Source organism: Bos javanicus, chromosome 1 (genome assembly GCF_032452875.1).
Source record: "Bos javanicus breed banteng chromosome 1, ARS-OSU_banteng_1.0, whole genome shotgun sequence".
Classification (NCBI taxonomy): domain Eukaryota; kingdom Metazoa; phylum Chordata; class Mammalia; order Artiodactyla; family Bovidae; genus Bos; species Bos javanicus.
The window spans coordinates 10,985,097-11,012,694 of NC_083868.1; the positions used below are offsets into that span (position 1 = coordinate 10,985,097).

Sequence of the window (27,598 nt, forward strand, 5' to 3'; positions counted from 1 at the left end):
GACAAGTACTCAGTGTTACTATTTCTTCTGTTGCTATTCTGAAACAGTTCAGCTTTGTTTACGGGGTTTTCATTTATTTTCTTAAAAAGACTAAACTCTCTAACACCTATTTTTAGTTCAGTGGAATCTGTTCTTCCCAAATTGATATTAATAGTTTTTAAATAAAGTATATGGGAATCACATGTATAATACACCAGATGTGAACTGTCACATTTTCATCTAACCAAATATCCTAGGAATTTGAGACTATCTGTATGCTGGGGAAAAAACTTCTAAAAAACACAGAAATATACTGTATAATAGTTTTATTTTTCTCATTTTACTATTTTTACATTTTATGCACAAATATTTTTTATCTGAGTAAAAATAGAAAATAACTGTCTTATGTAAAATTACAAAAAAAAAAAAATAAAAACCACAAAGAAATACATAATTGTTATTATGACAGTATAAGTGTCTTTATTTAAAGAGTAAAAATGTATGCAAAAATCCTCCTCCCTCTTACAAAAGATTGAGAATATTTTTTTCTGGCAGCAAGTGAAATATCACTGAAATATCAATATTTTTATACCCTCTAGATATGAAGACATTAAGTTAGTCACAGGTTATTTTGAAATTATGAAATTTAAAACATTTTTGTGCTATTTCAAAGATACATTAGTTCTTTTTAAAAGGCAGTAGCATAAAATGATGAATATGAAAAACAGCAGACCTCACCAAAAATATTTGGAGGCACAACCCTTTAAAGAAATATCATACTTGAATTTCACCATTTATCAGGGGCAAAAAAAAAAACCACAATCTTTCCTAATTAACTGACATGGACTGTCACAAAAATAAATGTGATGAGTCAATTCAAGTGACAATCAACCACACAGCAATTTTCCCTGATCTGTTTGATTTTCTGATGCCAACACAAATTCCTAAACTTCAGGCTAGCCAGATATGTATGAAAATTGGCTCAATGAGAATCTCATGTGGAAAAAGTTTTAAAACAAAAATGAGCGTTTCATTATTTTTATACTTATATGGTATAGAAATGACCAATAATTTTATCTTTCTTCCTCTGATATACTATAAATTTTCCTATGGAAAATTTATTCATAAAATCAGGGCAAAGAATGAATAGCATAAATTATATTTTCTTTCAAAATACAAGTTATCTTTCAATAAAAAAAAAGACTACTTGGCTTCTGATAACTGCAACCTCAATAAGCACAATAGACACAGTTTATAAGCTGAGACAAAGTAACGGAAGTTTCTTGAATCAACTGGGGAAATTAGTCTCTTTGCTTATGGTGCATAAAGTGATGTAGAGAGGCAAAGAAGAAAAAAGAAACAGCATCAGATTGTGTTTGAGAACTCACTGTTCAAATGATAACAAGGAATAAAAGAAAAACTGCAAAAGGAAGAAAGTGAAAAGAATTTTTGTTAAGGTATCTGAGGAACACAGGGGAAAATAAAAAAGAAATAATAGATTGATTTTTAGAGATCTAGGAGAATTCCTTGCTTTAAAATACATACACATATAGTTGAGATATATATAATGGAAATCTGTTATCTTGGCTAAAACTTTAACATAATGTCTCCCTCAAAGTATTTTAAGTCTAAAGTCAATAATTTTAAGCTCTTGATAATATAACAGAAAAGTAGACTTTATCATTATTATTTTAAAACTGTAACTGACTTGTCAACTTCCTAGACCATAAGAGGATGGTGAAAAACCCTCTTTTCAGCTACCTGTTATCTGAACTAGAACATCTGTATCATATTGCTATTCTACTCAGATATTCTTGCAATCACAGCATCCAAGCTGAACTAATAGTCTGTCAGTCTATTCTGTGTTTATAAAAAGGTAAAAATGGAAATTACAGATTTTATTCTTTCTACTGCTTGTTTCTTAAAGGACTTCGACATGATACAATAATAAAGGGAATTGACGTAATATGTTGTAGTCCCACAGTGTAACACTTAATATTATGATCTGAAGTTATCAGAAAAGGAGGTCATACACACCTCCCCCTCCTCCCTCTTCCTAAGATCCCTGCCTCCTGTGGTTCTTTCCAAACCACTATTTAGTGCTGGGGGGCAGCAACTATCAACAATGCCTCCTTGCATTACTGTAGCCCTTTCCTCCTAGTTAGTTAAATGCACTAAATGAGCTCTTATAAAGCTGTTTAGGGGATGGATTTAAAGGAGATGGTGAGGGAGAAAGTACATAAAGTAATATTTGAGAATCAGTCTTCTGCTATAAGAAGATTAAAGTATCTCATATCATGATTTGTGCATAATACTTTAAAACAAACGCCAAGAAAAAAAAAGTAAGGAAGCAAAGCAAGTAAGAAAAAGACATTTCTAGCCATTTCTGTTCAGTGTTGGCTTGTAGTAGGAAAAGAGTTTCATGTATGTAAGAATTATTTAATTTTTAAAGGATTTCTAAGCAAGTTTTGAAATATCCCTTTTGAATATTATGTCTTTGTTTATATGTGTGTACATGTGTGTGTGTGTGTGTGTGTATAAGATGGTCAACTGGACATGTATACAGATATTTGTACACTCACATATGTAATATTCAAAGGAAAAAATTAAATAAATGGGAAATTTTAAGAGAAGACTGCCTGTACTGGAGGTCAAATTTTCCTTTTAGAACTATTTGCAAGTAATTTACTCATGTCTTGAAAGATCAAGTACTGCTGACTGATTTAAAGTCTTCATCAGAAACACAAGACTATGAAAGCTGTTTTGTATAATAAACCAGCACTATAGGATAATTAATTTTTTAAAAAAGGGAGCCATAACAAACCAAACTAAACCAAAATTTTATTTCTGGTTGAGGTATACTTTTTCAGATTTTTAAATCTCTGACAGGAAAAGCAGAGATCATCTGAGAATTTTTTAATAGTTGGTTTATTAGGATTTAATGTCTCTCTTATAATAATTTAAATTCTTGGCCTGACATTATGAATAATCTATACAGTAAATCCTTAAAATTGGCTTTTGAGTAAAGCCAGATTTAAACCTGGATCTCTTTCTTCAGCACTGCTCTTCTGCCAGTCTTTTTTACTGTCTTTTGCTTGCAAATACATAAATTATTTTAATAACATGATACTCTTAGTAATTTTATTAATATTAGAATTTTATTGGATATGATTACTTTAGCTCTGCTTGATTAGATGAAACAGGCATACATGCTTCAGCTGTGAAAAATTCCATTTTCTGGTTTTTATGTAAAGCAACATCTAAAGCAGCAGAGAGGGGAAACAGTTATATCTTCAAAAATATTAATAGTTAAGCCAGACTGTTTCCTGGAGATACTTCATTTATTTTTCATCCTCAGATGCTACTGGCTGTTTTTGGTAGGGCTAGACATTAATACTGACCAGTTTAGCTTTTCTGACTGTTAGCAAACTATCCCACAATGAACCAGCCTAGAGACATTGTGGTGATTGTTTAACATACACATATTCTAAAATATATGCTCAAAGTAAAAAGATCCAAATTCACAAGAGTATGAAATATTTATAAAAAAAAATCATGCATCAGATTGTACAGTCTAGAAATAAAAGAAGATTCAAATTCAGTAATAAAGGGAAGAGCAATGCTTGCTCTAACATTTTAAGAAAGACCTTGGACTCCCAGAAGGTCCTGGGTTCAGTTATCCTTTTCTGTCTGCAGGGACGCAGTAGCCAGGGCTACCGCTGTGACCGGCTGGGCGATTCCGTGCAGCTGCATCTTTGCGAGTTTCTTCTGTTCACACTCTGTGACCAAACGGTTCAACTCTGCTGCACTGTATCCAATAAGAGTCTTCAAGTCACAGACAAACTTGTAGACAAACCTCTTGCCTTGAACTTTACAAATCATGTCCCCATCGTAATAATACCTTCAAAAAGAGAAAACTGCATTACGACCATATAAAAATATTTTAAAAATGTGGACTTCTTACAATACTTCACAGATTATTCCATAAATAGAAGCCTAGTATTATATCACAACAGCAACTAACAATGAGGTTATATAGAAATATTTAATGCTGTTATCCAAAGAAACTTTAAAATATTCACTAAAATTTCAATGCTAAGTACTCTAAAATTTTATATATTAAATCTTCAAAACATATTCTCAAAAATTATGCTGAAACACTGAATTTAAAAATAAACATTATAAGCAAAACCAAAAAACCTGAGGAGCAGTAACAGAATCCAAGAACAAGGAGTCTGAATCAGAATGCCAAGATTCAAAACCTCACGTCTTTCCTGTGACCACAGGAAAGCCACATTTGTTTGCTCTAAGCTTGTATCCCTCATTTATAAAATGAGATTTAAAAAAGTATGGACCCTAATAGAATTATTGAAGATTAAAAGGATTATCTCTGTGTGCTTAGCACACAATGACTGGCACATATAGCCTACTATAAAATAGAAGCTATGGTGATAATTAAGAACCCATATGGTATGTATAAAAAGTTTTAATATACATATTCTCGGGTTGTTGGAATGTCCATTTTTCTGTCTGGTACAAATGTGTTATTACATATCTATGCCTTCATCTTTATCATTTTAATATATTAAAAGCTCTCCTTCCAGAGAAATTCTCCAAACCAATAGGGGAGCCTCAAAACCGTAAGCAAAAGGGTTTAAAAAAAAAAAAAGAAAAAATAGGACCAGAAAAACAGAGAAGAGGACTTCATAAAGAAATAATGTTTCTAAAGCTACACAGGCAAACTTGGGGAAATCACTCTAGAAGCCTGGTTTATGGGTATAAAACAGACTGCAATTATACTTACTTTGGACAAGACTTTGTTTACCCCTATGCACTGCCTGGCAAACTACAGTCCATGGGGTGGCAGAGAGTCTGACACGACTGAGCAACTAACACTCAAACACACACGTGCACTGCCAATTCCAATTAACAGGAAAAAAGGTAGGTCAAAACTTCTGGGCTGGCAGATTTTGGAGACTTTATCTTAAAACCGTGCTGCCCACTTGTATGCATTTGCACTCATCTGATGAAGAGCTGTTACAAAACAAACTACATGCAAAAGTACAGGTGGTATAAACTACCACACTTAGTAGGACTTTGTTATAGAAGTAACTCAGTGTAACCAAAAATCCATTAACGAAAAAACTACATGCAGTAAACTGTCATCTTTGCCTAATTCCAGAACAGCTGAAGTATAATGGTTATGTCCACTTTCCCAGTAAGGGATGTAACACATTGGGCAGTCTTGTGTCTCTTTTTTTGTCAACTACATTAATATAGAATTATAACTCAGCCCACAAACTACCAACAGCTTGTCATCCAGTTAAAATACTGTAGGCATTTTGAGTTAAGTGAACAGCTCAGTGACTTACTACAAAGTGAACATTCATTCACCTGTTAACTGTGACTCCGGCCAGGACACAGACACTGTATGTACCCCACAGCTCCTCCACAGCCCCTCTCAATCATCACCCCTCCCTTGCTCTAGAAGGTTACACAATCCTAGTTCATGATAGTAATTTCATTGCTGCTTTTCTATTCTTATCACCCAAACATGTATCTGTAAGTGCTGTAATTTAGTTTTGTTGTTATTTGCACACTACTATATAAATTCAGTATACACTCTTTTGGGTCTGGATTTTTTTCACTGAATATTATGTTTGAGGTTCACCCATATCAGTGCATTTTCATGGATACACAGTATTCTGTAGTATATAACAGTTTACTTATTCACTGTACCGTTGCAAGATATTTGGGTGGTTTCTGATTTTTGCATGCCTGCATGCTCAGTCACTTCAGTTGTGTCCGTCTCTTGGCCAACTCCAGGGACTACAGCCTGCCAGGTTACTCTATCCATGGGATTTCCCAGGCAAGAATACTGGAGCAGGTTGCCATTTCCTATGAGGGGATTTTCCCACCCCAGGGATCAAACCTGTGTCTCTTGCATTGCAGGCAGATTCTTTACCACTGAGTCACTGGGGAAGCCCCTTCTGATTTGGGGATGCTATAAATAAGGCTGCTATAAGCATCCATATGAATATATATATACATTTTTTGTCTGGTAAATCCTTAGAAGATAAACTGCTAGGTTACTGGTCACAGTTTACACTCCTACCAAAAGTGTAGAAGCATTCCTACTGCTACATATCCTCACCAACACTTGGTACAAGCAATTATTTTCATTTTAGCCACTCTTGGACATGTTGTGGTGCGGCCGCTAAGTTGTGTTCAACTCTTCGCGACACCATGGACTGCAGCATGCCAGGCTTCCCTGTCCCTCTCTATCCCCTGGAACTTGCTCAAACTCATGTCCATGGAGTCTGTGACGGCATCTAATTATCTCATCTTTGGTTGTCTCCTTCTCCTCCTGCCCTCAGCATCAAGATCTTTTCCAACGAGTCAGCTCTTTGCATCAGGTGGCCAAAGGATTGGAGCTTCAGCATCAGTCCTTCCAAGGAACACCCAGGATTGGTCTCCTTTAGGATGGACTGGTTGGATCTTCCTGCAGTCCAAGGGACTCTCAAGAATCTTCTCCAACACCACAGTTCAAAAACATCATTCCTTTGGTGCTCAGCTTTCTTTATGCTCCAACTCTCACATCCATACAAGACTACTGGAAAACCACAGCTTTGACTAGATGGACATTTGTCAGCAAACTGGCCATTTGGATAATTTCTAAATTTTTCCTAATTTCCTATGGATCTCTAAGAGTTCTTTAATTATTCCAGGTAAGAGTCTTACATGAGATATATGAGGCTTGACTTTCACTCTCTTGATGGTTTCTAATGGCCAAAAGTTCTTAATTTAAATGTAGTTCAATTTATTGATCTTTTCCATTAGGTTAGTGCTTCTGGTTCTGTTTAATGTCTTTTCTCATCTACTAAAGTCAAGAAGGCATTTCTAGATGCTTCCCTATTTTACTTTCACAATTCAGAGCTACAAGTTACACAAAATTGATTTTCAGTATGCTATAAAGAAGGGGGTCAATATGGATAGTCAGCTGTCCTAGCACTACTGACTGAAATGCAGGCCTCTTGCCTACTGCCATCTTTAAATCAAATGCTCCTATATTTTTTGTTCTATTCAGGTTATCAATTCTAATCTTGGGTCTTCTGTCTATCCCAAGCAAATGGCACACTGTTTTACTGTTACAGTGAGTCTCTATACCCCGTAGAGCAAGTCTGTCCAGTTTGTTAATCTTCTTCAGGTGTCCTGGTTCTCACGACACTTCATCAGTTCAGTTCAGTCGCTCAGTCGTTTCCGACTCTTTGTGACCCCATGGACTGCCGCATACCAGGCCTCCCTGTCCATCATCACTTTACATTCACATATAAATTCTATAATCATCTTGTCAACTTATATGAAAATACTTATTCAGGCAGCTACTGCATTGAAACTTAGGCCAACTGCAGACAAGGGACATCTTAATTATTAATTCTAATAATTCATCTGTAATTTTGAGGGGACTTGTGTGTACACAATCACATCAACTGTCAAAAATGACAGTTTCAACTCTGATTACACAGAAAGGATCTTTTAGATAGTTAGCAAAGTGTTTGACACTGAGTAATAAGTACACTGAAAATAAAGCATTTTAGTTACTTATATATGCTAAGGAAAACAAATTGTCATTGTGGAAAAGAAAAATTATCATGATAAACTAGGTAATAGTACTTGAATGCCATGATCCTGTAACAAGGAATACTGATTTAACCAGTATTCCACATAATTATATAATTACAATGGGATGAGGGGATAGAAAGGTTGCATGTGTTAATGATGAGAGGTAAATCACACTCTGTGTGAAATTCACAGAACTGCTTTATCAAATTCACTTTTCCCCAAAAACAGACATAATTCCTACTTCTCAGATACTTAAGTGCATATACTGAATTTCTATCACTGTAGTAAGCATAAATTCTGACAGTAATTGCATCAAAACTCTCATACCATTTATGAGAAATTATAAATTATTCTATTTCAACTCAATTGATGAAAAAGTTTGAATATTCAGATTTAGGCTGACTGGGGGGAAGGAAAAACAGAGAAATGGGTTAACATTTTGCATCTAATTATAAAAACTGACAATATCTACGTATTTACTAGAGTTTACAGACACTCAATGCACCTATGCCAAATGAAAGCATCTCTGTTAATAAAAAAACCAGAAACCTCAAAGATTAAATATGCTGGTTTTAAACAGTGGTGTATGTTTTTAATCAGATAAAAACAAATAATCTAGAATCATCTTTTAAAAAATTCTACGTATCTCAAATTACTACTAAAAACCTTTTTAAGAAGTAATTTTTAACATAAATGTGAACATTTTTATTTTATTTACATAAAGAAAACATAAGTCAAGTATTTTAACATCATTACATAACAATGTTTATACAAATAAGCCATTTTTTAGAAACGACTGATACTTTTAAAATGCTTACCTTAATGCACGACTAAGTTTCTCATAGTTCATTGTAGGTTTGTTTTTACGTTGTCCCCATTTCTGTGCAACCAGTTCGGGCTGATTTAGCTTAAATTCTCCTTCATCACCAACCCAAGAAATGCAGTCTCGAGCATCCTTGTCAGTAAGAAGTTCTAGCAAAAACTGCCACAGTTGGATCTGGCCATTGTTTCCTAGAAATTGACAAGAATGACAAGCACTGACCATAATGCTATGGATTTTCAGAGGGCAAAAGAGAACAAACAGGTCCTCTGGTTTGTATCTCAGCCACATGAAAAACATAAACTTCTTTTTACAAACGCTATCTAAGTATTTTCAGAGAAAAAGTCCAGGGGGCAGTCCTCAGATGGTGGAGGAATAGGACAGGGAGACCACTTTCTCCCCCACAAATTCATCGAAAGAACATTGGAACGCTGAGAAAATTCCACAAAACAACTTCTGAACGCTGGCAGAGGACATCAAGCGCCCAGAAAGGCAGCCCATTGTCTTTGAAAGGAGGTAGGACAAAATATAAAAGATAAAAAGAGAGACAAAAGAGTTAGGGATGGAGACCCATCCCAAGAAGGGAGTCTTAAAAGAGAAGTTTCCAAACACCAGGAAACCCTCTCCCCCACGGGTTTGTGGGGAGTTTTGGAATCTCAGAGGACAACATAACTGGGAGGAAAAATAAATAAATAAATAAAACTCACAGATTACGTGTCTAACAGCAATTCCCAGCGGAGAAGTAGCCCAGAGGCTGGCATCCGCCACTAGCAAGTAGGGGCTGAATAGGGAGAAGCAGGCTGCATTGCTCAGGGTAAGGACCGGGCCTGAATGCCCTGGGGGCAATCTGAGGGAGCTAACATGAGATAGCAACCCAGATTGTGAAATAGCCAGAGAGAGAGAGAGGGGAAAAAAAAAGAGAGAGAGAGAACTTTCCCTGGAAAAACTCTAACCTAAGGCACTGCCAGCCTGTTCACAGAACAAAGGACTGAGAGAATACCAGAGGAGAGCTAGCTGGCTGTGGACCAGCCCACCCCCTGCTGGAGACAGGGAGGCAGGCGGGTGCCAGCCAGAGCTGGAAGACAAGGGGCAAACTCAGCCCCAGAGATGGCATCCTCTACCAAACTGCGAGCAGGCTCCCAGTTGCTAACCAAGACTTCCTGGGATTCTGGATGGTTGACATCCGCAGGGAGGGTCACAGCCTGAGATCAGCTCCCCAGAGGAGACACACTGCACACCTGAGAGGCTGGGATGGGGGAGGTGATAAGACGCAGGTCCCACCTGGGGAGAGTGTGCTTGCCAAGCACCTGGCTGCCTGAGCTGCTTGGACTTGGGAAGGGCACAAAACACAGGCCCAACTGAGTCTGCGCCTTTGTGGAGTACCCAAGACCCTGAACCTGGGCTCAGACCTGGGAAGTGCACGCAACCCAGGGCCCGCTTTAGACAGTTCCCCTGCAAAGCAACCTAGAGCCTGAGCAGTGTAGACTGGGAAAGCATACACGCCGTGAGAGGGGGCAAACTCAGTGTGGCTGAGGCACTGTGAGCACTCCACACACGCAAGTGTTACTTATTTGCAGCGTCCCTCCCTTCCCACAGCACGACTGAACAAGGGAGCCTAAAAAAGTGTCCACCACCGCCCCCTTGTGTCAGGGCGGAAATTAGACAGTGAAGAGACCAGCAAACAGAAGACGCTAAAATAAACTGAGGGAACCGCTTTGGAAGTGACAGATGCAATAGATTAAAACCTGTAGTTAGCACTGACTGCACTGGAAGGGGCCTATAGATCTTGAGAAGTATAAGCTGAACAAGGAACGATCTGAAACTGAACTGGTCCACACTGCCTGCAACAGCTCCAGAGAAATTCCTAGATATATTTTTACTATTATCATTTTTTAAATTAAAAAAAATGTTTTTTATTTTTATGTTCTCTATTATGCCTTTAATTTTCATTTTTATAACCTACTATTACCTTACAAAAGCAAACTTCATATGTATTTTTTATAATTTTTGAGATTTTGTTTTTTTAATATTGTCTTTTTGAGAGTCTAACCTCTACTCTAGATTTTTAATCTTTGCTTTTTGGTATTTGTTATAAATTTTATACCTTTAAGAACCCAATCTTCAGTACCCATTTTTACTTGGGAACGAGATTACTGGCTTGACTGCTCTCTCCCCCTTTTGACTCTCCTTTTTCTCCCCCAGGTCACCTCTATCTCCTCCCTCCCCCTTCTCTTCTCTACCCAACTCTGTGAGTCTCTTTGTGTGTGCCAGACGGTGGAGAACACCTAGGGAACTGATTACTGGCTGGATCTGTCTCTCTCCTTTTAAGTCCCCCCTTTATCCTCTTGGCCACCTCTGTCTCCTTCCTCCCTCTTCTCTTCTCTGTATCTGTATAACTCCGTGAACATCTCTGAGCGGTCCAGACTGTGGAGCGCACATAAGGAAGTGATTACTGGCTAGCTTGCTCTCTCCTCTTTTGATTCCCCACCTTCTCCTCCATATAATTGGTCACCTCTAACTCCCTCCTCCCTCTTCTCTTCTCCATATAATTCTGTGAACCTTTCTGGGTGTCCCTCACTGTGGAGAATCTTTTCATCATTAACCTAGATGTTTTACCATCAGTGCTGTATAAATGAAGAAGTCTTGAGGCTACTGTAAAATAAGACTGAAAACCAGAGGCAGGAGGCTTAAGTCCAAAACCTGAGAACATCAGAGAACTCCTGACTCCAGGGAACATTAATCAATAAGAGTTCATCCAAAAGCCTCCATACCTCCACGGAAACCAAGCACCACCCAAGAGCCAACAAGTTCCAGAGCAAGTCATACCACGCAAATTCTCCAGCAATGCAGGAACATAGCCCTAAGCTTCAATATACAGGCTGCCCAAAGTCACACCAAACCCATAGACATCTCAAAACTCACTACTGGACACTTCACTGCACTCCAGAAAGAAGAAATCCAGCTCCACCCACCAGAACACCGACACAAGCTTCCCTAACCAGAAAACCTTGACAAGCCACTCGTCCAAACCCACCCACAGGGAGGAACCTCCACAATAAAGAGGAACCACAAATTGCCAGAATACAGAAAGGCCACCCCAAACACAGCAATCTAAACAAGATGAAAAGGCAGAGGAATACTCAGCAGGTAAAGGAACAGGATAAATGCCCACCAAACCAAACAAAAGAGGAGGAGATAGGGAGTCTACCTGAAAAAGAATTCAGAATAATGATGGTAAAAATGATCCAAAATCTTGAAAACAAAATGGAGTTACAGATAAATAGCCTGGAGACAAGGACTGAGAAGATGCAAGAAATGTTTAACAAGGACCTAGAAGAAATAAAAAAGAGTCAATCAATAATGAATAATGCAATAAATGAGATCAAAAACACTCTGGAGGGAACCAACAGTAGAATAATGGAGGCAGAAGACAGGATAAGTGAGGTAGAAGATAGAATGGTAGAAATAAATGAAGCAGAGAGGAAAAAAGAATTAAAAGAAATGAGGACAACCTCAGAGACCTCTGGGACAATGTCAAACGCCCCAACACTCAAATCATAGGAGTCCCAGAAGAGAAAAAGTCCATATTCACATTTTTATACAGTGAAATAAAACAAAATATACATAATTTGACAAATTTTATAAATATCAGATGACAATGCAAAAATACCTGTTCTGTTTCCAGGCGAACTCCTATCTTCTCCTGAAATTCTTGGAGCTCTTTGTACTTTAGCTGCCTTTGCACTACTATTTATAGCTTTAATGGCAGTTGGTGTAGCAGACTGCACTGATGCTGGAATAATTTGCACAGCTGCAAAGCAAGACAAGGGGAAAATTTTTTTTTTCTCCTTTCAATACAGAGAAAAAACTACTGAAAGAAAATAAAATGCAAGTAGTTTAACTGATGCCTAATTACTCAACGAAAGTTCAGAGGTTAAGGTATAATGTCTGCATTACTATCTATGAATCTTAAGTGAATAAAAGTTGGTTTCCTTATTTTAGAAAAACTTATTGATGTATATACAGTAGATAAAGTTTAAAAAAATCTATTTTTTAAAAATATTTGTTCGTAAGAGATGGTTTATCAAATTTTGGAGAATGAGGACAAATGAGAATTCATGTTCCACTGCTGACAGGAGTACAAACATACCACCATTTTGAGAAAAACTTTAGTAATATCCAGTGAAGTCGAAAGGGTAGAATCCCATGAAATCACAACCAGAGAATCTCACACACTTTCTTACAGATGCTCATTCAATGATGTTCACAAAGTTTTTAAAATGATAAATAGCAGTGAAAATAAAATCGAGCTACAGATATCAACATAGGTCTCATAAATGTAAATCAAAAAAGCAAGCTACAAAAGGATAGACACAGTATTATCACCATCTTTACCCAAAAGTTTATACATGTATAAAATAATGCCCTAAAGTGTTTATGGTTACAAAAGTTCATAAAAATATAAAATATGCATAGAATAAGAAACCTCAAGTTCAGGACAGTCATTTAAAATGGGATCTACAACAGGTAAACTTAACATATAAAGTTTTATCTCTTATGGTGTATGCAGATGTTGGTTATACTTTATGTCTTTGTATATCTAAAATACTTCATACAAAATTTAAAAATTAGCTTTTCTTTTTACTACCTTGCAGTACTAAATGGAACATTTCTTACTGATAAATCAACCCTATATTATGGGCACATGAATACTCACGTTGATCAATTGTAACTATCTCATTCATCTGTTGTTCTTGGCTTGCCAATACATCTGAAGAACACACATAAAAATTTTTTGTTTTCATTTAAACCACAAATGCAAACTCCAATTCAGTAAAATTCAATTAAAAAAAAAAAACACCCTCCATGATTAAAACAAAAACCAAGCAAACAAAAAAGCAAAACATCAAATAATTGAAACTTATTGGCCTAAGAACCTAAAAAATACTTAACAGTCATTTTACAGGAATAGATATTTTTAAGAGAAGCAACAGAAAGAAAGCTCCAATTCAATGTTCAGAAAAGTCGTTCAGAGAACCAGGGTTTGAAAATGTCTATTATAAATCTATTTATTTAGGCTTTATGTAAAACAGGAAATATTCAAGATCAGATCACCAGAGTGAAATTATTTAGATACATTTTCTTCATTAAAAAAGGCTCTTTCAAGATGACTGGAGAGATCATCATAATTTGGTGTATGCATGATCAAATACCCATTAAAAAAAATTGCTTTAACTTTAGAATTCTTCTTCTAAAGATAGACAGCCAAATTTTCAGTGGAATTACAGCTGTTCTGTGTCACAAATGAACTAAGTAACTTAACACGTCTACAAATACAGGTCTCAAATGAGGTACAGTGAAGGGAACTCCCCCGTGGTCGTCCAGTGGTTAGGACTTCACTCTCTCACTGTCAAGGGCCCAGGTTCAGTCTCTGGATGGGGAACTAAGATCCCACAAGCTGCGCAGTGCAGCCAAAAAAACCCAAAAACAAACAAAACCCCCCATGAGTTACAGTGTAAAACGTCCTAATATAACCGTTTGGAGAACTATACATTACTCATCCCTTGCTATTTCCTACTGAAATGTTATTCTTCACCTTTCAGATAAGAGTTACACTTGCCAGTCTATATCCCTTCAGCCTTTTTAGTGCCCATCACAGACTTGGATGTTTCTCTCTCCAGCTGACGTTGTACCCACCAGCAGTCATCTGTGTACTGAGCTGAGTCCTGGGGCCTGGGCTCCTAACACAGTTCTACTGAGAATGCCACACCAGGCTCCAACGCCAGGCACAGAGCTGAAGAGGACTGGCAAACTAAAGAGAGATCCGACTCCTACTTGTCAGATGGGAGCTTTCTTTGGTGATCCCGAGTTTGGGAATGTAAACAATTATATGAGACTAGCCTCAGATCTGGGTTCTGGTCTTAGCACTAACTTATCGGCTGTATGACAATGGTAAATTATTCAACTAACCTGAACACTTATTTCTTCATAATGCAATGAGATACCCCCACCTACCACTTCATGAGGCTGTTGTGAGGATTAAAGGAAAATATTTTTAAGAAGCACAATACCTGAAATATAGTTAACTTTCAGTAAGTTGAAGACACTATTCTTTTATCCAGATTCATAGTTCTGACTATTCTCAAGGACAACTGTTCTGAAGAAAAACTCATGCTTTATATTTGTGGTATATTCCCCCAAAATTTTATAAAAGTACCTTGAAAGGGCAAAGTGCTATTGAAATGAAACTGTTCAACCCTTGACTGTGACTGAACACAGTACCCTAGCTTAAAAAGAGGCAAAGAGTCACCACTACACAGCACAGGCATTACCAACCTGTTAAAATCAGCCGCTCAGCCCTGATTTTTGGACTGGAGTTTGGTTTGTTTCCTGGGAACTCTCAAGATATTAACAGAAGGCAGAACACAGAAACAGAGGGGCTTTTGAAAGGCTGGTCCAAGACCGCACAGACACTCTAAATATCAAATTCCTTCTCCAGCCCTCAAACCCTGGTCCCGCATAAAGGAAGCAGAGCCCTAAGGGGAAAAGCTCTACGGTGTATGGAGCAAGTTTATGCAAACTCTGAACACTGAAGGTATAAGGCAATTCTTTGTCCCAAAGAAAACACTCAGCAAACTGAGTTTTGTGCCTCTGGCCACAGAAGACATATTCACACCAAGAAGGACACCTTAGAGAGCTGGGACTCCTGGAACATTTCCTAATTATCCTCTCCATGTATGGTAGGACTTGGATCAAGTTTCACTAGAAGGGAAACTGCAGGAGGCTGGTGGCCCGGGTGGGAAAACTAACACAAATACTTAAAAGAGGTCTGTCTGTTCAGTACTGCTTCTCCTTGATAAATCACTCAGGAACAGATAGTAAATGCTAGGTTACTAAGGACATGCTACAGACTTCACTCTACAAGAGGGGCCAGAGAGCTAGACTGTGCCCCAAGGAGCCTGTTCTGAGAAGCTTCTGCTGCTGCTAAGTCGCTTCAGTCGTGTCCAACTCTGTGTGACCCCATAGACGGCAGCCCACCAGGCTCCCCCGCCCCTGGGATTCTCCAGGCAAGAACACTGGAGTGGGTTGCCATTTCCTTCTTCAATGCATGAAAGTGAAAAGTGAAAGTGAAGTCGCTCAGTCGTGTCCAACTCTTCTCGACCCCATGGATTGAAGCCTACGAGGCTCCTCCATCCATGGGATTTTTCCAGGCAAAAGTACTGGAGTGGGGTGCCATTGCCTTCTCCTCTGAGAAGCTAGGCTTGTGAATTACAGAAAGTCGATCAAACATAGCCTTACACATCACCCTACCCACTCCCAGATTCTGAGAGTTAGATTTCCAAACCCAATGGAATTTCCTTGCCAGGCAGAGCAAAGAATCATGGCCAGATAAGCAAGGAATTTCTTAAGATATTTATGTAGGCCATGGGGCTGTTACTTTTGTAAACAAAACAATTCCAAAGCAGAGCTCTTCTGTAGAAGACCCATTCTACTGCAGGCAGATAGAAAGATATGTAAGATTTCTCACAGCCCCCTGTGCTGGGAAAAGCCTCTGAGTGAGCTTTAACATTTGAGAAGCCCTAGGAGAGCCACAGAGAAACAACGAAGTGCCGATCTGGGATAGACAGCAAAAATCATGAACTTGAGAAAAACCAAACTGCAGTCTAAACACTGTCCTTGTTTTATTCTTGAGAGTTCCTACAAGAAAATGTTTCTGTAAACATGACTCACATGTTAAAAACCTGAAATATTTCAGAATTTACCTTACTCATCTAAAAAGCTCTACAGAGAAGAAAACCTGTGACACCAAGGATAAACTTTCAACTAGAACATTCAACTTATTTATCTAATAGGAACTGAAACTAGAAATAAACCCTGTAAATGTAATTAATCTACTAAGTCTTTTCAATACTTTTCCTCCTAATATTTAAGAGAACCAACACAGGAGAGATACTGCCAATAAAACAATGAAGGAAAGACTCCCCACTGAGCTTATTTCTTATTCAACAGCAGATGAAATCCTAAGCATTAAATGACTGAAAAATCCCTCCACCAGAACTGTTCCCTAATTGCGTACACAGTAGGATGAAATGCTACCATTTATACTTTCATCCACAGTGATTATAAAAACAAAGTCAGCGTGTCCTAGTCACACATTCTGAAAAATTTGTTCTTTGGTCAGCGTTTCTAATTTATATAACAATGTCAAGGAATGGGTTACTACTAACATTTTAACAGTCACTGAAATATAACATGGATTAAAATTCAAACAAAATAATTTACATATATTTGAGCTCTTTTTGTTGGACAGCTTTAATCATCAAAATAATGTCTGTTGAGCAACATGGAAATACTGAAACCAGTGGCTTCCAATTCAAGATGGTGGGTTGCATACTTAAGTCTACTTCCCCTTTCTCCCTTAAAATCCCATTTGACTAAAAGAAATTTTAAAAGATTTAATCCCCATAATGAAGAGGATGAGAGAGAAGCCATCTGTGAACAAATAATCGTAAACTTCTAAAAGATGAGCATCGGTGAAAGAACTGACTGATGAACCAGAAGTCAACAACTAGAATATACGAACAGAGCTAACTGCAAGGCACAGAATCTTACTTGGATAGAACAGAACTTGGAGTCTAGTGTTAGTCTGCCTGGGTTTGGATCCTGGGTCTGCCACACCCTAGTTCTATAACCTTGTGGGGGCTCTCTAAGCCTCAGATTCCTATCTGAAGAAATAAGGAAAGTAATGATCTCTGGCTTTAGTTTAAGATTAAATGAGATAATACATATAAATTCTCAGCACATCACAGCCTTACACAGTAAATGTTAATTATTTACTGCTGTAAATGTTAATAATCACTGCTGTTAGCAATGAACAATTAAGATGAAAACAAAGTTATAAAGAAATACAAGTAAACTTAAGTTATAATGCAAAAAAGATAATAGTTTCAATTTTATACATTTTCGAAGAAGTTCCAGATGACTCCAGAGAATTTCTCCCCGAGGAACTCGCTGAAAAAAATCTTCTTGGCTGAGACTACAGAGTTCTCTTCCAGAAATATTCAGTGTAGTGAGGTCTATATCAGTCATGCTGAATTCCTTCATTACCCAAACCACCCAATGCAGGACTTGGTCCGTGGACCATTGTATGGGATCTAAAGACAAAAATATTACCATTAGCCTAGTTGCATCTTAGATATTACAATTTACAGTTAACTTGTCAACACACACAAAAACACACAGATAAAATCCAGACAGGTTTCCCCTCCCCCCACCCAAGTAAGTAAACTCATTATATGAAATAAAAAGATGCTTACACTCCATTTTCTTCTTAGCTCCTTTTCAACTCCTTAATCTAAAATTTGATGGGTTCACGTGTTTCTACATCAGTTTGGAATTTTATTAAGAAAAAACAAAATGCACAACTGCTCTCCAGTGAGCCAAATGGAAGAATAAAATACATGATTACTTTGCAGGAAATGCCCCCTCACCAAGTTAATATTCAGTTTTTTCCATTTCTGCAATGTTTATTTCTTATAATTCAGTTTTGTGTCTCCAACAGCTATTTGTATTGAAATCCACCAATGAGCCCCTGATGACCAAATTTAGTAGATACTACTCAGCCAGCATTCTTTGACTTTCTCAGCAGCATCGAGACTTGTGACCATCTAAAACTCCTCCTCAATTTCAATGGCACTAGATATGTACTGGAGAAGGAAATGGCAACCCACTCCAGTGTTCTTGCCTGGAGAATCCCAGGGATGGGGGAGCCTGGTGGGCTGCCGTCTATGGGGTCGCACAGAGTCGGACACAACTGAAGTGACTTAGCAGTTAGCAGCAGCACATATGTACAGTTCTTATTTTTCTTCTATCTGGTAAGCTATTTCATGTCTCCCCAACGTCCTGTTCCTCAACCCTGAATGTGGACAAGGTTCAGCACTGTGTTATCATTCCTTTTCTCTCTCTTCACCAGAGATTACACCTACTTGTATGACTTTAATACAAACTCAGTGTGACTTTGTCCCAGATAACACCTTTATCTCCAGTCCAAATCTTGTGCCCCTGAAACTACTTTCTGGTGACCCTCAACTGAATATGTACTCTTGAAAATCAAGCACTATCAACACTTTCCCTTGAAAAATCTTTCCAGTACCAGACTTTCCTACCTTCCCCACAAAGGTTTAGAAGGCATGGACTGTCTTTCTTACGCACTACTGAAAGCCCAGCATTTACCATGGTGCCTAGCTCAGGAAATATGAAGATGTAACCAATTCTTATCAATATTATTATTGCCTAGTCACCCTAGCTTGAGAAGTTAGATAAATATTCGACTCTCCCCTCTCTATCCTCATGCAATCCATCAACCAGCTGATCAGTCCTATCACTATTTTGATTCATCTCCTTTCTGCTCCCACAGCAATCACCTGGTCTAGGCTAACCTAAATGTTATTACCTAGCACACGAAAACTACCCGCTCCAACTTACGTCACATCCCACTGCCACATTCATTTTCAATTGTCACCTGCATCAATCAAAATCAATTCTATAATGCTACAGAATAACTCCTCACCCACTGTATCTTCTCACTACTCAGCACACTCCCACCTGTCAGCTTTGCACAAACAGCTCCTGTCTCGAATGTCCGGAAGTTTCCTTGTCTACAATAAACTCTCCCAATTTTCCCCCAGATCACTATGATCCCTTTGAGATTCTAGTAGTATGTTTCTTTTATACCAGTTATTGACAACTTAAAACATGTCACCTTTATGGAAACTACTTCTTTTCATTTACTGTTTCTCTCTTTAACTAAATTATGAATGCCCTAAGGGCAGGATTTTTTAAAAAATGTATATCATTGTATTCCCAGCACCATCATCTATTAACAGTCCAAAAAAAAGATACACAGAAAATCTGTTTCCTAAAAGTTCTATATTTAAAATGGATAACTTATTCACCATAGTGTTTTCTATGTCAAGCCTAAATATTATTCTACCGAACATAATTATTACGTATTTTATTACCATAGGGTATCCCAAGACGCTCTTGCTCTTTCCTATAACCTTCCAGCGCAGCCGCCCATCGCGTCACTTGTTCTGACGTTTCATCTGAGATGGTCGTGATGTGCTTTGTGCCATCAAGAGTTATCACTTGAGCCTCCTCAACAAGATGTGCTTCTGCTTCCGCATGGTGAGCATCTGGATCAATAACTACTTCAACCGTTTCCGCAGGTTTAACAATTTCCAGGATATTTAGCTTTGGTTCAATTCCTTAACAATTAAAAAAAAAGTATATCTAAGTGAAAACACGAAAGTAACACAGCAAAATTTAGTTTAGTTTATGTGTTCTCAAGTAGTAGAGCAAAACTCCACGTTAAATATTTTTAGCACTATGTCTAGAGAACTTGAACAGATTTCTATTAAATGACAAAAACAACAATTGAACAGAACTTGGGTAGATCACAGGACAGTACTGTATCAGTATTAATTTCCTGATTTTGATAACTGTGGTCCTGTAAAAAAATTCTTTGTTTTGGAAAACACACACACTAATGTATTTAGAGACAGAAAAAAAATCATGTCTACATCTTATTCTTAACCAGGTCAAAAAAATAATGTGGGGATGAGGAAGAGACAGAATAAAGCAATGTAATAATAAAAGTTAACATTTGGGGAATCCGGGAATTCTATTATTATACTTGGAATTTTTCTATAAATCTAAAATAATTTAAGACCACCACCACCATGCATACAAACACACACACCTTACCTACAGAGAAAAAGAACCAACATGTAACAGGAAATTAAAACTACACTAGGAAGAGTATAAATGAGTAGCTACTCATCTTTAAAAGTTAAAAAGTCTTTCTAAGCTAACTAAAATTATTTACTGACTCCTTGTCTTTTTAGAAGACAAAGTACATGTTTTACAACTAGCCCTTTATGAAATAATCATAGTTACTAATGGTAAGATGACAGTTCTAAGAAACTATCATACAACATAACGGCTACTGTTTGCTGACTGATTTAGTTATAATCTATATCAAAATTTAATCAAAGTGTACTTGAAAGAAAAAATAAAACTCAATTTCATTATTGTGAAGTTCAATCTCAAAAGCTGTATTACAGAAAAATATACTGCTTTCATTCATTAGGTGGTGTAAACAGAAGTTGCTTTTTTCAAATGTTCATGAGAAAAAAAGATAGTAAGTTTTGAAAAAAAAAATTTTCCTAAAAATTATTTGTTAATTCCCCCACCAAATTTCATCAAGTCAACTCTTCTTAAACACACTTGCACTGAGAGGTCACTAAGCTTTTAAAGATAAAAAATAAAGACTGATTTTTCTTTCCTGTTTCCAACAATAGGAAAATTCTGGGGAAATTAAGGATCATAAGTAGGTAATTACGACTTTCATAATGTGGAAAAAAACTTTGATTTGTGAAACATAACTGTAAACAATATAATGTGTTCCACCTGATTCACTGGAAACGACTGTGATGCTGGCAAAGAGAGAAGGCAAAAAGAGAAGGGGGCAGCAGAGGATGAGACGGTTACAAAGCATCACTAACTCAATGGATATGAATTTGAGCAAACTCCAGGAGACAGTGGAGGACAGAGGAGCCTGGCATGCTGCAGTCCACGGGGCTGCAAAGAGTCAAACATGACTAAGCAACTGAACAACAACAAATAACATGTTCAGAGATTAAAATTAGTCTAAAACTCTGGTCAGAAATCCCAATAAGCCCATTTAAAAAACTAAAATTCAATCTACCAAAAATGGTTTCCCAATTTTCTAACTTGTGTATTTGCAAAGATCAGTAAAATACTGTGTGGATATGGTTGACTGGGTCACCCCACAGCCTTTGCAAATTCCTCTCTGTGTGCTAAACTGCAGAGACTAGACTTCCGTGCAGGAATACAGATGTGACTTAGGTTCCAGAAGTACTGGCATGAGCGTTCTACTTGGAAATGAGTTAAGAGGGGACAAGCAATCCATCGTTGGCTGATGTGGATCACTGTAAAGGGAGCATAGTTCCAAGTCAATAGCTGTAGTGATGCCTTTCAGATCTGGCATTTTCCAGATCCCAGCATAGCAGCAGCTTCCTTGGCAGTTCAGTTCTGCAGTGTGGCCGAGGCACTTCTAGAAAGTCAACTAGCACATGTTCTTCCACCCCTCCCTGGAATTCTGTTATTTACTATCCTATAATATATCCTTTCCTGATTAAAGCAGGCAGAATGTGTTATACAATTTGCTTCATCCTGACAGATAAAACAATGAAAAGCATGAATATTTAACTATAAAATCACATTAACTAACTTAGACAATCATCTAAAACTTTTAAAACTGAGTTCCCATATTAGAAAAACACGAGTTAAATTTTTAAATGACAACACTAAAATTAACTTACCTTGGTAAGAAATTACCTGTACACTAAGCTGTACAGTTCCATCTGTCTTTACTCCTTGGTCAAATAAACTTCGTTCTGGATCCAGCTAAACATGGGTAAAAGGATTAAGATTATTTTAGCTCAGTCATCTGGTTTAATATAAATGGATGCGCCAAATAGGACTTAATTACTGAGGTATACTAATTAAATTGCAAGAACACACTTAATTATTCAAGTTGTCGTATCATTTAATTCTCTGCCAAAACTGAAAAGGATTTCACCACTGTGGGTAGCAATTAGGGACAACACAAACAGGACTTGTTTAAATAGTGGTTTTCTCTAGCTCTGGAGTCTAGTTTAGAATTTTAAATAATGCCAAAAGGCAAATATTATTTCTGCAGAAGTATTTCTGGTAGAAGATAATGCAAGTTATCTGCCATGAAGGGTTTTTTATTAGTGGGGACAATTTATACAAATTTATTTATATACTTCTTGCCAAATCTCTTCATAACCAAGGATACACATTTAAGATCAGGGTTAATTCAATTTCTGATCATGAAGTTAATAAAATTAAAGGACTTACAACCATACTACCTGACCTAGCTATGAATATCTTTAGTCATAGTTCTACATCCTTTTGGTACCTTTCAGTATCAGTGCTTTTGAATGCATTTCACACAAATGGCAAAAAGAACTTCTGACTTCTGGGCATTTTATCAAGTTTAAAAACATGTTTCTGTTAAATTATTTTGAATAAGGTGTATTTCTGTGTATACATACAGCTGGAGATACAAAGTCCTCCCACTTTTATTCCTAGAATTCAGCCAATATGGGAATCATGGTACAAACGTATTTTCTAAAATGAAAAACGCCATACATATAAAGCCTAAAGTCTTAAGTGACTGCATCTAACTTAAATAGAGACAAGACAAACTGTGTAACCCTGCAGATAGACTGGTCAAACGTGGCAGCTGCACTCCTTAATACAACAGTCTCTGTGTGACATTTTGCTAAAAATTCTCCTGAGAATTCTCCCCTCTCTAGTAGACACTGGTAATGGTATTATCGACTAGAAGCTAAAGCCTGTGTAACTCTGAAACAGGATTCCCAGGTACTGAGCATACTAGCTGACACAAGAGCTGGCGCAAGGACAAAACTCAAGCATGGTATTTGATCTTGGGTCATATTCCTTAGAGAAGCGCAACTCAATTGTTGTTCATCAGCTTTAAAGTCAGCACTTATCTGAAAACATAAAAGCATTTGTATTTGTATTACACAAGTGGAAAGCATTCTGACTCCAACTATATTTGCTTTAAATGATATGGAAAACAGAAGTTGCTATCCTCATATTCTTTTTGAAGAGAGGAAGGGAGACAGGAAGAAATGAAAAATGCCCTAGATCCAGAGCTAGTTCTGAATTCTTCAATACTATAATTTATGCATATTCCCATTTATTCAGCCAATATCCACTTATTTATTTATTGGTGGTAAGGAAGGTTTGCTTTATTTGGGATGCTGGCAATCGGTGGGGAGCAGACTCCTATCCAAAGGTTGACAATCAGTGGACAAGAGCTTTTATAGATGCAAGGAGAGGGCTACATGCAAAAACAGTACAGTCAGCTCTGATAGTCATCTTGAAACTGGACATTGGTGGTGTGACCGGTATCATCTTGGTTGTTTTAAGTACAGTTAATCTTAGTTCCAGGGTCAGTAGGTTCCCATTTTCTTAAGGTCAATTCTTGGAATTGTGGCAGCTTATGGTGTGGCTACAGTCTGGTTATCATGTAGTTAAACTTCTTCCACCTGGTGGGGGTTTTAGTATCTATAAGACAGCTCATAGGATATGATAGCCCTTGAGAAAGAACTAAAGGTCCTTGACTTTGCTTAGTGACTAAATTATTTTTGTTTTGTCATGACTGTTTTCCTTTGTTTCTGCATTTTCTCCTTCTCTGATTAAACTTATTCTTTGGCTAAAGTTTTTTCCACGGACAAAAAGGCAGGCTGAGGACATGGGAGGCAAGGCCCGGTGCATTGTTATTCAGGCGCTCAGCCCTGTGCCACTCTTTGTTACCCCATGGACTGCAGCACGCCAGGCCTCCCTGTCCTTCACTATCTCCCAGAATTTGCTCAAACTTGTGTCCATTGAGTTGATGATGCCATCCAACCATCATCCTCTGTCGCCCTCTTCTCCTCCTGCCTTCAATCTTTCCAAGCATCAAGGTATTTCCAATGAATCAGCTCTTTGCATCAGGTGGCCAAAGTATTAGAGTTTTAGCTTCAGCGTCAGTCCTTCCAATGAATATTCAGGGTCAGTTTCCTTTAGGATTGACTGGTTTGATTTTCTTGCTGTCCAAGGGATTCTCAGGAATCTGCTCCAGCACAATTCTCTGGGGGCCTAGTGGTTAGGATTTAGCTCTGTCACTGCTATGGCCCAGGTTTGATCCCTTCAACCAATATTTATTGAGATCCTATGATAGCTTGGCTACTTTGCAGGTTAAAACTTTCATTTTAGATAGGTCAGGTATTATAAGAGCAGCAACAAATGTCAGAGCTAAAAGACAAGAGATTGAGTCCAAATTCCCCTTAATTTTACACGTAAGAAAAAACAAGGTAAGTCTAGTGACACTGAATTATGCAAGGAAAACTTTCCTAAAATGTCAGCCTCAAACAAGTGAAGACAGTTCTATAGTTACAGTAGGCCTCGGTTCAAATTCCAATGCACCCCACTACACTGGGCAAATTATTTAATTTAAATCTCAGTTGCTACATCTGCAGATTATGATTAAGAATATGCCAACTTCAAAGACCGCTGTCAAGAATGAGATAATTTAGAAATGTCTTACAACCATATAACTCTAGTTCACCAATTTATTTTCTGGCTGCACCTCACAGCATGCAGAACTTCCCTGACGAGGGAACATCCCCTGCAGTGGAGGTGTGGAGTCTTAACCACTGGACCACCAGGGAAGCCCTGGTTCAGTTATTTTTAATGGCTGCCTTGAATTCTAATCAACAGAATTTATTTATCTCATTCCCTATTTTTGGATCATTTGAGATATTTTTAGTTTATGTACAGCTATGCAATGTACGCCTTTGCTCACTGAGGGGAGTACTTAAAAAAATTCCTTGAGGAAAGCTGCTAAATATTTCACATTCAACATTAAGACACTAAATACTAAGTTACCTTCCAAAAAGATTATGTTAATTCACCCCTATGAATTATGTTATGAATTATGCTAATTCACAGCTGAGAAAAGAAAAACCTTAAATCACAATATTATTAGACTCACATATATTCTCTTTAGAAGAGCAACTTCCCTCCTCTCCTCCCCTAATATTTATTAGACTTACTGCGGAAAAAAAGTATGGTTAGATGGCAACTAAAATTCACAAATTTCATCAAAACATTTCAAGTTATTCTACATCAGTATTTTATTTAAAAACAGAGGAGATATGATTTGAATTTTTAAAAAACTAAGGCAGAAGTTCTGATTTGTGGAATAGCTATAATACAAAGCAGAGCGGGGAGGAGTGAAGAATAAACCAAACCAAACATTTGAAAAGATGACATGATATATGTAAGACAGCATTAGAAAAACAAAATAAATCTCTAGTACTTATTCATATGTTCAAGAAAGGTCTGAAGAAACTATTTGAGCAACCCTATATAGGCAACTCGGAGAAGGCAATGGCACCCCACTCCAGTACCTCTTGCTTGGAAAATCCCATGGACGGGGGAGCCTGTTAGGCTGCAATCCATGGGGTCACTAAGAGTCGGACATGACTGAGCGACTTCCCTTTCACTTTTCACTTTCATGCATTGGAGAAGGAATGGCAGCCCACTCCAGTGTTCTTGCCTGGAGAATCCCAGGGATGGGGGAGCCTGGTGGGCTGCCATCTATGGGGTCGCACAGAGTTGGAAACGACTGAAGTGACTTAGCATAGCATATAGGCAACTACTTTTTATACATAAAAATACTCCCTTTCTTGAAAGAATACCATAAAACATGACTATAAATATGCTGCAAACCACAGGTAAACTCCTATTGCAACAATCTCCAAGAAATATACATATAGTGGTAAATTTTTATCCAAAACTTACTGCTGGAGCAAACAAAGATGGAAGGGAATATAAAATCATTTGGTCAAAAATCTAAAAAAGGAGGAAACGAATGTACAAACAAGTTAAAAGTTAGTTAGAAACAGGATGTGAGGGCACAGTTCTTCAACTTTCAAGGTCAATGTGCAGAAGCTACGTTTAAGCTCTGATTAAACTGTATTTAAACTTCCCACTTTACATTTGTCCAGGTAAAAAAGCAAAGTTTGATTTATTACTCAATCTTTTAAAAATAATTCTAAGTGGAAGAAATGTTTCTGAAAGAACTCTATTTCTAAATGCTTACATTTTATAAAAATATAGGCCAAATGGAGAGAAAGGGGAGATAAAGGCTATAGTTAGAAAAGGCCAACAGTAACAACAAAGCCATTTCTAATGCAGACGTAAATGCTGAAATATAAATCTCAAAAAAGAAAATAATAATACCTGGATATCTTGCAGGCAAATTTCGTGAGCATCCAAAGAACACTGCAGTCTTGGTTCTAGTAGTTTCTTTAAATTGCCTATTGGCTCATTGATGTCTATGGCCTGACTTACACATTCAGCTGGAGTGTAGGTCTGTTCTACAATGCTGAAGAATACAGTGTTAGAGGACCCAATGTTAAAGAATGTAATGGTTAACAATTACCTTCTTACCCTGGATATTAACCCAACAATATGTTCAAAACAAAATTCAATTCCAAAACACATTTCTGGTCTTTGAAACTCATTTCTGCACAGACACCTTTTATAGTGGTAGGCTCATCATCAACTAGTGTTGCCAAACTTAATAACGAATCACATTACACAAAGAAATGCAAGCTTGAAATTTAAGGCACCTTTGCAAATAGACCACATCATACACACATACACGCACGTACTTGTGTGTGTGTGTGCATACTAATATTGCTTACACTAAAATATTTAAGGGGAAATGTCTGCATTTATATTTCCAAGTTATTTTGAAGAATTTCAGGCTCAGAAAGGAATATAAAAAGTCTCCTCAAAACTTGTATGGTATCTCTACTTCCCAAAATCAACACAATAATACAAGTCATAAGATATGAAAATACAGGTTATATAAAATATTTTCCATCTAATCTGAAAACTATTGGTTATAATCAGTCTAGATTCACCTTAAAAAGTTATATTCTTCCTTTAAAACTTTCTATGTGCTCTTTTGCATTTTTACTTCATATTCTGCTAAGTCACTTCAGTCGTGTTCCACTCTGTGCGACCCCATAGACGGCAGCCCACCAGGCTCCTCCATCCCTGGGATTCTCTAGGCAAGAACACTGAAGTGGGTTGCCATTTCCTTCTCCAACTTCATATTCTAAGTTCTACAAAAAACCGTTAAGTTCCTTAAGAGTAAAATCTTTGGTAAGTAATTTTATATATCTTTTGTGAATCCTTACTTGAGGCCAAATGGAAAGTAGATACCAGTAAGTATTTGCTGAATTGGTAAATCTACAATTCAATCAAGTTTCACATGTTTAATTTAAATATGGTTTAAATCTCACTTATAGTTGTCAAAAAGTGTGTCCTTAAAAATTTGTCATTACATTTTCACATAAATTCCAAGTATAATTCAATAAATACATAATATTCAGTGAATATATGTAGCCTAAATTCCTAAAACTTAAAATTTATAAAAGAGACCACTCATGACTGAAAAAAAATTATATTAAAATAATA

The 27,598-nt window shown here is 37.2% G+C and overlaps 1 protein-coding gene across 7 annotated transcripts in view; it reads right to left on the bottom strand.

Moving 5' to 3' along the window:
• Positions 1-290: 290 nt before the first annotated feature.
• Positions 291-27,598, bottom strand: part of GABPA (GA binding protein transcription factor subunit alpha) — a 38,281-nt gene continuing 10,973 nt past the window's right edge. For all 7 annotated transcript variants that reach the window (XM_061424794.1, XM_061424832.1, XM_061424870.1 and 4 more), the window contains 8 exons: positions 26,351-26,495; positions 21,829-21,913; positions 19,444-19,689; positions 17,383-17,577; positions 13,140-13,193; positions 12,093-12,233; positions 8,421-8,613; positions 291-3,880 (listed from right to left, as the gene is read on the bottom strand). In XM_061424794.1, coding sequence (XP_061280778.1) covers positions 3,652-3,880; positions 8,421-8,613; positions 12,093-12,233; positions 13,140-13,193; positions 17,383-17,577; positions 19,444-19,689; positions 21,829-21,913; positions 26,351-26,495 — 1,288 coding nt within the window. In that variant the 3' untranslated portion in view covers positions 291-3,651. The remainder of the gene's footprint in view (positions 3,881-8,420; positions 8,614-12,092; positions 12,234-13,139; positions 13,194-17,382; positions 17,578-19,443; positions 19,690-21,828; positions 21,914-26,350; positions 26,496-27,598) is intronic.